This window comes from Seriola aureovittata, chromosome 2, assembly GCF_021018895.1.
Source record: "Seriola aureovittata isolate HTS-2021-v1 ecotype China chromosome 2, ASM2101889v1, whole genome shotgun sequence".
Lineage (NCBI taxonomy): Eukaryota > Metazoa > Chordata > Actinopteri > Carangiformes > Carangidae > Seriola > Seriola aureovittata.
The window spans coordinates 27,085,001-27,097,654 of NC_079365.1; the positions used below are offsets into that span (position 1 = coordinate 27,085,001).

General features: G+C 43.9%; 1 protein-coding gene across 2 annotated transcripts in view; it reads right to left on the reverse strand.

The window, feature by feature from the left end:
• The window catches only part of LOC130182780 (potassium voltage-gated channel subfamily KQT member 2), a 21,978-nt gene extending 13,104 nt beyond the window's left edge, over positions 1–8,874 (reverse strand). For both annotated transcript variants that reach the window (XM_056397936.1, XM_056397927.1), the window contains exons 1-11: positions 8,758–8,874; positions 8,553–8,669; positions 8,316–8,410; positions 8,017–8,119; positions 7,882–7,936; positions 7,652–7,791; positions 4,597–6,247; positions 3,243–3,393; positions 2,050–2,140; positions 1,512–1,638; positions 1–131 (exon numbers count right to left, since the gene is read on the reverse strand). The exon at positions 1–131 is cut by the window's left edge and continues 45 nt beyond it. In XM_056397936.1, the coding sequence (XP_056253911.1) occupies positions 1–131; positions 1,512–1,638; positions 2,050–2,140; positions 3,243–3,393; positions 4,597–4,729 (633 nt within the window). In that variant the 5' untranslated portion in view covers positions 4,730–6,247; positions 7,652–7,791; positions 7,882–7,936; ... (2 more) ...; positions 8,553–8,669; positions 8,758–8,874. The remainder of the gene's footprint in view (positions 132–1,511; positions 1,639–2,049; positions 2,141–3,242; positions 3,394–4,596; positions 6,248–7,651; positions 7,792–7,881; positions 7,937–8,016; positions 8,120–8,315; positions 8,411–8,552; positions 8,670–8,757) is intronic.
• Positions 8,875–12,654: the final 3,780 nt, after the last annotated feature.

Consider the following 12,654-nt stretch of genomic DNA (forward strand, 5'->3'; position numbering starts at 1 on the left):
TCCTCGCCGGTCCATCCGGATCATCCTCAGGATCTGAAGGAACCGAAGAGACCGGATCGCAGACGTGGCAAAGACGTTGCCCTGAGTCCCTGCAGCCAAGACTGAGATGGACGCGATCAGCACCATGATGTCTGAAAGAGACAGAGAGAGAAGATGCAGATCTCAGGGAAACATATAGTTTCACATTAGGAACACAAACGAGACAATTACAGATTATAATTATTTAGGACTGAAAATAAGTGAGAGCTAGGATTACCGCCTCGTGGTCGTATCCCTCCGCCACTCAGATTAGTTTCAGGTTACATCCCATATAAAATAAAAAAAACTATATTTTATATATTTGTTTTGTGAGGTCACACACTTTGACCTTTGACCCCCAAAATCTAATCAGTTCATCCTTGAGTCCTGGAGAATTCTTGTGCCAAATCTGACGAGGTTCCATCAAGACGTTACTGAGATATGTCCACGAGAATGGGACAGACAGACGGACAACCCGAAAACAATATCAGCGGCGTGGAGGCATAAAAATAAGACAGAAATAAATAAAGACTAATTTATTCAAATTTATAATTTATATTCAAATCTCATTTCAAATCTGGCTCAAATTATTTGAATCCGTCATGGAACCGATTCTCCTTTATGGGTGAAAGTATGCACAGAAATATCTCACAAACACCTGCAGAGTTGAATTAGGCCAGTTCCCATTATTATTCATCTAAATAAAAAATAAAAAAAGAGCTTCCTATTAAAATCAGTGACTCCCACCCCGATCACTACAAAGCCCCGCGGTGCCAAGAGCTGAGCAAAGAAAACAGGCTCCAATTTGTTTATGGCAACATAAACAAAGTGCCAACTCTGCTTGGAGAGCACACAGAGAGCTGCAGGATGTCTTTACCTGCCATACTGTGGGACACACACACACACACACACACACACACACACACACACACACACACACACACACACACACACACACACACACACACACACACACACACACACTTCACCTGCAAGCTGTTACAAAGAACAATTGTACAAAAGCATTGTATCAAAATAAAACAATGTGAATATCTTAACATTTTCATGTTTCATGTTAGATGGTCAGATCACAGAGTTCTTATACAGTTACTCAGGTCTGTTTGCTACAAGACTCTGCTTGTATTTATACATATATTTACAATGGTGCACTCGTTTGCACATGCCTTACTTTCCTAACAATTATTTTATTTACTTTCAAGGTACAGCTTTACTTTTTTCACAGTCATAAGGAACATAAACACAAACAGACACAAACAGAAAACAAAATTACAGGTTTCCATTATGAAGGAAAGTCATATTCAAGTCCATAATCCTGTAATCTATAAATCGTTCATCACTGTGTCATAGTTCAGACATTTCTTCCCTCACTGAGCAGATGAGACGGTTTTTCCATAGAACGGATCTCGGGCTTTTACCCATCATCAGACTCACCTGTCAGAGTGTAAACATGTCGTTAAAGTCGTCAGACTCACCTATGACACAGAACGGTTTTCTGGCGAATTTGAGTCGTCCTCTCCATCCTCTGTACCGACAACAACAACCTGCAGCCCAGATCCTCACCATGTACTCCACCCCGAACACCACGATGGTCACCACTTCCTGTTACACAACAACAGCAACTCACTGTTAACAACCAACTACAGCTGCAACTAACCATTATTTTCTCTATCAATAAAGGATTTAGTTACTGTGACCGACGACAGAGAAAACAAATCTTCATATTTGAGAAGCTGGAAACAACAAATATTTGACACCTTTCCCCTTTTTCTGTTAATCACCAATCAATCCAGTAATTCTTGAAGCTCTACAATCAGCTGCTAAATCAAACCCGCAGAGAGGAAACATGAACTGAATCAAAAATATCAAATCACAGGAACAGAGAAGCTAAAAATACCAGAACGTCCTGAGTTCCATTTACAGAATTTATTCAGTTCATCAACTGACCTCAGATCAGTCATTCACTCTGAGAGCTGCAGATAAAAGATGCTGGTGTGATGTTATTTTTTTTACCAGGATGTAGAGAGCGTCCTCTGAACTCTTCTCGTACTCTTTGATGGTGGAGAACACAGACAGAACCAGACAGGAGAACACCAGCAGGAACCTGCACACAGAACATTTAACAGTAAACACACTGATACTTCTGCCGTGTGCCTGAAAACTGATCTCACGTCTGTGTTCCGGGGAGAAGATTTAAACTGCGACACCTGATCCCAGGTCCGTCTTCAGTTATTGATCCTCAGCTCTTCCTGGAAACTGACCTGAGAGCAGCACTGACCCATTTATTTCATCATTTATCACTTTGTCACTGATGTTATTAACGTCAGTTTTATTTTTCTGTTTGACTGATTATTATTTTCTCTGGGTTTTTATTTGCTGCTCGTGACGTGATGTTGGTGCAGATATCGACCAGTCGCTGCTGGATGGAGCTGATGTTTTATTCAGACTCTCAGGTTGTTTTAAAAACCAGATCTTTAGGATTATAGTTGTAGAAAGTAACTAAATACATTTACTCTTCATCTTACTTTTATACTTTATACACTTTATACATAAAAATTTTACCACTTTTATCTGAAGTTACAAGATAAATATGAAAAAGTAGATGAGACCAGCAGTGTAGAAAGAATTGACCCTGTAGAAATTAAGATGTTTATCGGAGCTTCTGACAGAATAAAAAATATTATTTAATTCATTTGCATTTATTTATATCTTTTAAATCTGGCTTTCATATATTTCATGTATATACTATATTTATATATTTACAAAGTTATACTACACATATATACAGTAATACACACATGAATATTATAAATATTTTTGTATTGTATAATAGGGTATTTTATTAATTTAATAATGTATTTATTCTATATAGTGTCTTTCACTGCAGGACATTACTCCATACACTCAGCAGTCAGTTTATTAGGAACAGCAGCTAAAGCTGTGTCAGTCTGATGCAGCAGGTCTGTAATGAAGCCTCCTGGTTCAGTTTGTATTGCAACTGTTGGAGAGGTGCTGACTCAGCTGTATCTGGTCACTGTGGAGGCTGCAGTTTGTGCTGCTGCCATGACACAGAGAGGTGCTTCTGTTGTTTAGCCTCCCCTCATTGGTATAAATAGGGTGGACGTAATAATAAGAACATCTGTCCTGTGTCTGTTACCGTCAGCTAATCTGCAGCGTGTAGACAGGTGTAGTTGACAGGTATTTACACGTATGCGTGGTAGATGAAGGCCCATCCTCGAGGTCTCTCTAGGACGTTGTACAGGAAGTTCTGCAGTCGTCTGTAGAGAGCGTTTCGTTTCGGAGGTTTCTTTCCCCCGGAGACGCTGCTGCGCTGCCGCCGAGGTCCCTCCTCCCCACCTGAGCACACAGACAGAGATTTAACTGTTTCTGTGACTGCATTAGATTACTCAATTAACAAATTACTGAGCAACTATTCACATAGATGATTCATTTTTTTGCCATTTTTAAATCACAAGCACAAAAACTTTCTCTTATTGAAGCTTCTCACATGTGAAATGTCCTTATTTTAACACAATATTACAATGAATATCTTTGGTTTCTCACTGTTGGCCAAAAAAAATAAGGTATTTCAGTTCATGTTGAGAGTCAGAGAGTCGACTGAGTTTACACAACTTATAGCTCCTGTTAGTGTTAATAACTGTTTTACATTTTGATTTAAATACTTTTATTGTCCCCAGGTTATTTCTTATTTCTGCTCCTCTGATGCAACATATGAGTTTGTAGTTTGGTTTATTTACTGTAAAAAAAACCAAAAAAAAAACACAAGTGGCATCGACACAATTATCACAGTATGTTAAGTAAAAATGCTTCTTGATAAGTTTTCAGCTTTATAAACCCTGCAGCTTCATATATTGAAAGGAGCACACAGCCTGTATACCAGAGGGAAAACTGCACTCAAACATCCCAGCACTAATGATGATTTGAATAGATTCTGGACAACAAAAGATCATTATAGCTCAGAGGAAACAGATACTATTTCAACATGTTTACAGGAAAATTCAGTGTCGGTTTGAATCTAAACGCGAGAATATAATTAGTTAAAATTAACTCGTCAGAAATTCAGATATAAAATCTGCTGCAGGTTTGTACTGAGCTTCAGCTTCAACATATAATCCAAATAAATATTTTCCATCAGATAATCACCTTCAATCATTGTCCGACACGTTTACAAGTAACATCTCCTCCTTTAGCCTCATTGGTCCAAACCTGCAGGTCTGGATGTGAATAAATGTTCCTTTTCTTTTTTTTTTTTTTTTTATCCACCACAGTAAACACTGAGAACGTCCCGGAACATTCCCGGATCTATTTCTCATGTTTACATTATTAAATTCATTCACTGCATCAGAAACACCTTCTCCGTTTTTACTCCCGTTAATCCCGCGGCTCCATCACCGCGTTTACACGTTACAAACACACACACACTCATCTTTGTCTTACTATATTCGTAAGAACCCGTCATTGTAAACACACACACACACACACATATTTTCCAGCCGCGTGCCATCTCCCGTTAACGACCTCCGACCTCTTCGTGTTTACCTGATATGAGCAGAGCTCCGTCCCTGCTGGACTCGGTCCCTCCGGCCTCCAGACCCACGAAGCCGACCTTCAGCTTCTTCTGGTCGGCCTGCGCCCCCGGGAAAACCCCGCCGTTCCGGGATTTCTGCACCATGACTGAGAGCCGCGACCCGCACCGACCTACCGATCTACCGCCAGCCCGCAGACAAAGCACCGAGGCCGGCCTGGCCTGGCGGGAGCATCGCTGCTGCGGAGAGGAGGTGCAGGAGGAGAATGAGGAGAGGAGGAGGTGAAGAGGAGAGAGGTATGGAGGGAAAGAGGACCCGCAGAGAGACAGGCCAGTGGCAGATTGGTTGATCAGCAGGTTTTTTCTCTCCTCACCGACTTCCCGCACAAATAGGAAACAGAATGACGTCAGCGACGGGTTATTGATCACAGATAAGGAAAAAAAAAAAAAAACACTGATCAATTAGATATAACAAGACAAACACAACAAAAAAGATTTATGTGCAGGATGTTTTATTATCTTATCTGTCCATCACCATGGTAACAGGATGACCTCAAGGTGGTAACCACGGCAACCAGAGGAGAGACAGGTGGAGTGAAACAAAGCAGGAGCCATATAAATGAGGGGGGAAAAGGAGGTGGATGAGGAAGGGAGAAAGAAGAAAAGTAGGAGCTGGTCAAGAAGAGGAGGAAGAGACAGTAAGAAGTAGAGGACTAGGAAGAGAAGTAAAGGAGGAGGTGAAGAAATCAAGGAGCAGAGGTCGAGGAAGAGAAAGAGGAGGAGAAGTAAAGAAGGAGGTGGAGATGTCCAGAAGGAAGAAGAGGAGAAAGCAAAGAGGAGGGGGAAAGGAGAAGAAACGGAGGAGGCAGTGGCGTGGAGGAGGTGAGGAGAAGGTAGCATTTTGTTTGTCAAGTTCAGTAACGTGATGTCATCACTCACCAGAGGACCAATCAGCTGGTAGATGTTGAATGTGAGGTTTTTACAGAGACCACAGTGGTTTAAACACACACTATTTATTAGACATACAGGTGACATCATCACTCAGTAACACCCGTCATCAGAAAATCAAACTTGGAGGTAAAGTTTTTAACCTGAGAGCAATAACGGTTGATTCTGATTGGTTGATTTAGACACACACCTTTAAATAGGCGATTTGTACATTTTCTCCACCAACAAATGTGGTTTGTTGCTGGGAGCAGCTGGTGGGCAGCGTTATTTGTTCAGGCCAGACCGGATGCTACAGTACAGTACAGCCCGGCCAGCGCTAGCCAGTTAGCATGCTAACTTCAATAGAAGAAAATAGAAATAGGAGTAAAATAAGAGTTAACATTGGCGTTGCTTTCCACTGCTGGAGACAGCTCTTAGTTCTTCTAGACTGTTAAGTAGACTGCTGTTAATGCTAACGTCGGTGACATATCAATAGCAAAACTTACAAATAGCCCCCTTTAAAACTGTTAATGGTAGATCAGCAATAATGTTGCCATGGTAACAGTCAGAGGTCACGGAACAGGGCAGAATAGAAGGCAGGTTCCGAGCAGCGGCTGCGGTAACGAAGGATGATGTCATTGATCATGTGCCTCCTTCTTACATGTGGCGGAGGGGCCGAGTCACTTTCCAACCGTCGCCGATGGCAACAGTTGATCACCATCTCTCTGACCAGGAAACCTGGAGACAGACAGATGGTCTTCTTCATTAATGTTAAATTAATCAACAAAATCTGTGATGTGATGAACGTTTTGTCAAAGGCCTATTCACAACAAAATGTTTTTATTTTTCAAACAATCCTGTAATCCAGATCGCATCCTTGTCATTAGACACATGGCTGGACTAAAGACCAGGCTGACCCAGCACAGGCCCAGGGGCCCAAAGGGATCAAGGGGCCCCCGAGGCTTCACCTGCAAAACCATCAAAAACCAAATAAAACAGGTCAACAATGTAATGCTGCAGATAAAAAAGTGAGGTGGTAGAAACATTACTGTCAGGAGACAATAAACCTGAAGAGGAACGGAGCTAACATTAACAATGGGATGTTCAATAACATTACATTTGAACTTTAATTAATTTTAACCAACTCAGCTAACAAGGCAGCGGTGTAACCTGATGTATTATCAGCGCCTCACAGCAACAGGACACTGGCTCAGCTGAACTTAATGTGCCAGGTGCTACAGTTTGGGAGTATAATAGTGGTGCACGGAGAACACCAAATGTTTAGATACTTCACAGTAGCAGGCTGCTCTGCTCTTGATGTTGTAACGAAGTGCCAAGATCGGTTAGGGGACGCACACTGGCCAGACACGCGAAGCGTGTTTTTCCCCGGGGCATTGAATGGCTCGGCTGAGGCTGCATTAAACATTATGAGGTAAATGAGTTATGTGGGGACTGGTGTATACAAGGGCTGTCACTTTTTCCGAAAATCAAGTTTGTATTATATATATGTATATATATATTAGACAGTATTACATTAAAGAAAGACGCACGACAGCTGAACTGGATAAGCTCCGGTTTTAGACAGTTTCTCTCCCTGATAAAGGATTTATAATCTCACTGCTACACAGAGAATCAGGTCTCATCCATTGGTCCGTCCCATTGACAGAACTTCTTCAAATTTGGCACAAACATTCACTAGGACTCAAGGATGAACTGATTAGATTTTGGGGGTCAAAGGTTAAAGGTCAAGGTCACATTAACCATACAAAACATGATTTTGGCCTTGTGAATGCAATACCTCCAGAATGCCTCAAGGGAATCCCTTTAAATTTGGTAAAAAACATTCCCTTGGACTCAAGGACAAACTGATTAGACATTGGTGGTCAAAGGTCAAAGGTCACAGTGACCTAAGAAAACATTTTTTAGCCATTACTCAAGACTTCACACGGCAATTATAACAAAATTTCAAGATTTTACATGATTCTGGATAAACAGAGATGTAATCTGAAACTAGTCTGAGTGGCGGAGGGATACAACCAGGAAGAAGTAATTCTGGTTTTGTATGTGACAGACAGACAGGTTACAGAGAGACAGGTCATACTCAGACAGACAGACAGACAGACAGACAGGTGATAGACCTACCCAGTGACCTCTTGCTGACCACACTCCCATTGACCAGTGGAACAACTAAACTGAACTTGCTGGTGACGTTTTCATGGAAACGGATCCGGTAGAGTCCAGTTTTCAGAGGATGGATGAAGATCAGCTGGACGTCTGAGACGCTGTCAGACAGATTGATGGACAGATGTCATCAGTTTGTTAAAGAATCAGACTGAATCAGTTTGTTAGAGGGTGGACTGTCTGTGTTTTACCCAGCCGATGTTCCTGTCTTCCTCTCTGACAGCAGATCAGACAGAGGGAAACTCTCTGAAACACAAAGTCACCAGTCAGATGAAGGTCACTCCCCAATCTCTGCTAATACTAACTTTAATAATAAAGTTATTTACCGATATCGTCAAACCGCTCGACCCAAACTATCAGCAGTTTAGATTCAGAGCCAACGAACGACGACACAAAAGGAAAAGACTTCCTGTCTTCGACTGGAGAACTCTGGACAGACAGGTTAGAGAGAGACAGACAGGTCATGGTTAGACAGGTCAGGTTGGACAGAGAGAGAGAGAGACAGGTCAGAGACATACATACAGTTCAGAGAGAGAGAAAGGTCAGAGACATACATACAGTTCAGAGAGAGATAGACAGGTCAGTGATAACCAAGTGAAAAAGCTTTTATTTTGAAGAGACGTACTGTGGGGTCTTGGCCAAGCTCAGAGTGACTCTGCATGTGGCATGATGACTCAGTCAGAGGCTCCGCCTCTTTTGGATTCTTCAACCAATCAACCGCTTCAAAACACAAAAAGGAAGTTCATTTAGTAATAGAAAAAAATATATAAAAGAACAGCTCGTCTCCTTATATGGTCATGGAGGAACTGACTATGTTAATCACTAGAGACATTTTCTGACTGTGACATCATCAGACACTGACTGTGGGACACTGATGGGACGATGAAGGTGAGCTCCGTCAGAGCATCAGCAAACATCAGGACAAATTTTTCTCCGTTAAACACGCCCCCTCCACTGTCACCCAGCACAGCAGGGAATTCTGGGAGACAGAAAACAACCAGTCAGGTACAGGGAGTACAGAGTGACCTCTGATGACCTCGGTCACCTGACATTTTCTGTCTGCTCACTCGGACTGCTGGAGCTGGTGCTCTTCCCCTGTCGTGGCCCCACCTCCACCGGCCGACCAAGAGAAGACAGGAAGTCCAGGAAGTGAGATGGGACGCTGCACCGGGACTCAACGTTCCTTAAGATCTACAGAGAGACAGACAGATGAGTATAACCTTAGCAGCTGACGGACAGGTGAGACAGACAGGTGTGTATGACCTCAGTAGCTGTCCTCTGTCCAGCTTTCATGTAGAAGACAAAGGCAGAGTCACAGTTTCTGAACGGCATCTGATCCAAACGTCTCAGATCCTCTGAGAATCCTGGAAGAGACGAATCCAGAGACACCAGCTGAGCTGGGACACCGCTGGTACCTGGATCCTACGGACAGGTGAGAGGGAGACAGGTGAGACAGACATGTCTAAATGAATCAATAACTCACTGAATCGATGTCTGTCCTGTCCTCGTGTCCTCTGTACCTTCAGGGTCTCAGGTGTCAGGAGACCGAGGTGGGACAGGAACAGTCTTGCCGTCTGAAAGTTAGTGACCGGAGGCGGTGGCCTGCAGGTCGTCATGACAACCGAATGACCACTCGCCTGTAGCCGATCCTCAACCTGGCGTTGTCTCTTTAACACTGCTCGCAGACGCTCCAACTGCCGATGAACCTGACAGAGGAGGAGTTTAGACCTGACTGACACCTGACGCCAGGTGATGACTCATCATACATAACAGCTATCATAAAAAACACCACGTGGAGAACAGGTAAAGAACACCTTGGGTCTTGACCCGGTTGAGGTTCCTACCTCCTCAGTAACGGCCTCGTTCAGGGCTGGAATACTCAGATCTGCTTTATATGAAGGAAATCTGTTCATGTTTTCAGGAAACACCTGATGTTTGACACCACATCGTATCCCAGAATCCTCCTGGGCTACACCGCAGTGTTCTGGGGTTCGAGTTTTCTGCAAAAAATCAACAGACAATAAGGATAAAACACTGATCTGAAGCCTGTGAAACACACTGCGTTTACTTTTTACATCGCTATTATTGTGTGTTTGTTATACTACTCGGTGATGCAAGTGTAAGTGGTTACCTGTGTAGGTGTTCTTCCCTCTCTGGGCTCCAGGTGTAGCTGTAGAGTCCAGCCGTGACGCCCTGATGGTCCTCTGATCAGCACTGTGAGCGATGGACATGATGCTGCACAAACGATACATACATTAAAAACAGTATCTGAATGATTGATCGATCAGCCAACTCACTGACAATGAATCACAAAAAATTCAAATACGTGATTATTTAAGTTGTTTTCAAAGGAGAACTGGAGTTTCTGTACTTGAATATGTTGTGTTTCTGTGAGTCAGGACTAACCCTGTTCAGGTACTGGTGGTTCCTCCAGCATGGCGAGAATCACCGAGCTGTCCACCACAAAATATCTGAACTTTTTCACACTGCTGTCACTCAAACTAGAGCAGCCAATCAGAGCGTCCTCATCCAGCACACCTCCAACAAACGGGAATCCTCCTGAAACCTGCATGACACTGAGATATGGATAAAGAGCAGGTTTTTTGTTAGACGCTCTGAATATATATTTCAACATGTGCGCAGGCAAGGCAAGTAAAAATGGGTTCACATCAGGGAAAGGTCAAGGTTTTGTTTTAGAAAGAGAGAGAACTCTGGTCTGATTAAGGTCGAAAAAGTTAGTCCTTCACTTCAAGCAGAAACATCTGCTGTTTTTAAAATCAAAGCAGCACTTTATTCTCCACATCTGCATTCTGTGGAAACAGCATCGCATGTTTCAGTGTAGATGTTTCAGAGTGTGTTTGTTTTGCTCACCAGCTCAGTGTGGCTTCAGCTGCCTCCTTCACCCTCAGAGAGGCTGGATTCAGTTCTTTCTCTTCTTTACACTTCACTTCCTGTTCCTGTCTGGACTTACTGCCTGAAATCCCCAACTCCACAATCTCTAGAATCTCCAGTAAACACTCCTGAAACACACACAACTAAATGTACAACACACACCTAATACATTGTATGTATGTACACACCTGTCTGTACACCTGTCTGTATAATATATACAGTTATCTGTGTTGGTGAGTTACCTGGTGGTCTAACATGGCGGGGTGCTTAGTTAACCAGATGTTTAGACAGTGGAAAGCAGCGACGATGATGGAGTGAAGATCTCTGGAGTGAAGAGGAGGAGGACGACTGCACTGAAACACGATGTAAGTACAGACAGAACTGACTGCTCGCCTTCTCTCCGACTCCTCCACCCTGACCTCCACCTGCAGGACCACACCACAGAGTTACAGATGGTTCAGGTGTGTGTGTGTGTGTGAGAGAGAGAGAGAGAGAGTGTGTGTGTGCACGTCTGTGTCCACCTTCGCCATTCCTCCCAGTACTTCCAGTGCAGACAGACAAACTGCTGATTCGTTCCTCCACTGAGACGTCAAACGCTGAGTGAGCAGACGCACAAACTGAACCCACAGAACCCCTGCAGCATCTGATTGGACAGCTGGTTGTCATGGCAATGCACACACACATACAAAAAAACTCAGTCACTGTCAGATTTCCACGACATACTGGGTCAATATTACAAACAATTACAACTTAACAATTAGTTAAAATCCAAATGATCATCATTAACCACTGGCTCCTCTGGTTCGTCTGTTTCCACTGGTTCCACTGGTTTCCCCGGTTCCCCCAGTCCATCTGGCTCTACTGGTTCCACCACGGTGGGACTGAGTTTCCTGGAAAACCCAGAATAACAGAGTAAAGTCCATTTGGCGCCCCCTGGAGGCCGATACATGCACACATCCTCAGGTCAGCACTGTGTGTTATTATCTAGAAGTTCTAGAAGAAACCTAGACCTGCTCTACATGAAAAGTGCCCTGAAGTCAGAAGTAGATGTCAGTAGATGTCAGCAGACTCACCTGCTGAGTTTGTCCTGCCGCCTGTACCAGAGCCAAGTCCTGGACCAGGTTCAACATGGCGGCTGCATCAGTTCAACAGAAACCATTTGAACAATCAGACCTGTGGTTCGTGTTCTACTGTTTCAAACTGTAAACAGGAACCAGGATCTGTGACTGACCCAGGATCACCTGTGTGTTGGAGGCGTTGCTCTCCGTCTGCAGAGCTCCAATCAGAACACCGATGAGGCGGGGCTTCAGAGACAGGAAGCTGCCTGCTGTGACATCATTACCCCCGAACTGTCTGTCCAGTAACACCTGAGCACACACACGCACACACGCGCACACACACACACACACACACACACACACACAGGTGAACGTTACTGTAGCTGGTGGTTATTATTGGATGTTCTTATCGTATACCTGTGAGGTCCTGGTCATATCTGCACGGGTGTGTGTAGGTGTTTAACCAGGTGGACGGGAGGTTACCTCAGATTGGACAGATCCAAACTGCAGAGAGAGGGGCAGCAGGGACAGCAGGATGAGGATGGAAGCTCGTCTCAAATCCACCGGACTCACAAAACTCTTAAACCTCAACAGCTCTCTGGGCGAGAGACATAGACACACAGGGAGAGAGAGAGAGAGAGAGTGTTACCTGCAGTCACAGCTGGACCTGGACTTTACTGTATCTGTAGGTGTAAGTGCAGTGCTGGGATGACTACGCTTCCTGCTTGATGAACACATTACTGCTGCATGTTTCAGACATGAGACTGTAGTCCTGCTGCAGACCGCAGGACTTGGACTGACCAGGGACAGGGAAACTGGCTGAAACAGGTTTGTACCCACAGAGACCTGCGTTCAGATCTGCTCGTAATGACTCACATTAGAACAGTTTGTCTGACAGTGGTCTGGGTGCAGACAGGAGGTTTGCGGTTCTCTTGTTCTGACTCATATCTCTCAGAACAAGTCTGTCCTCATTGTGCTGGATCACAAACAGCAGCTCCCACAGCTCAGGTGGGT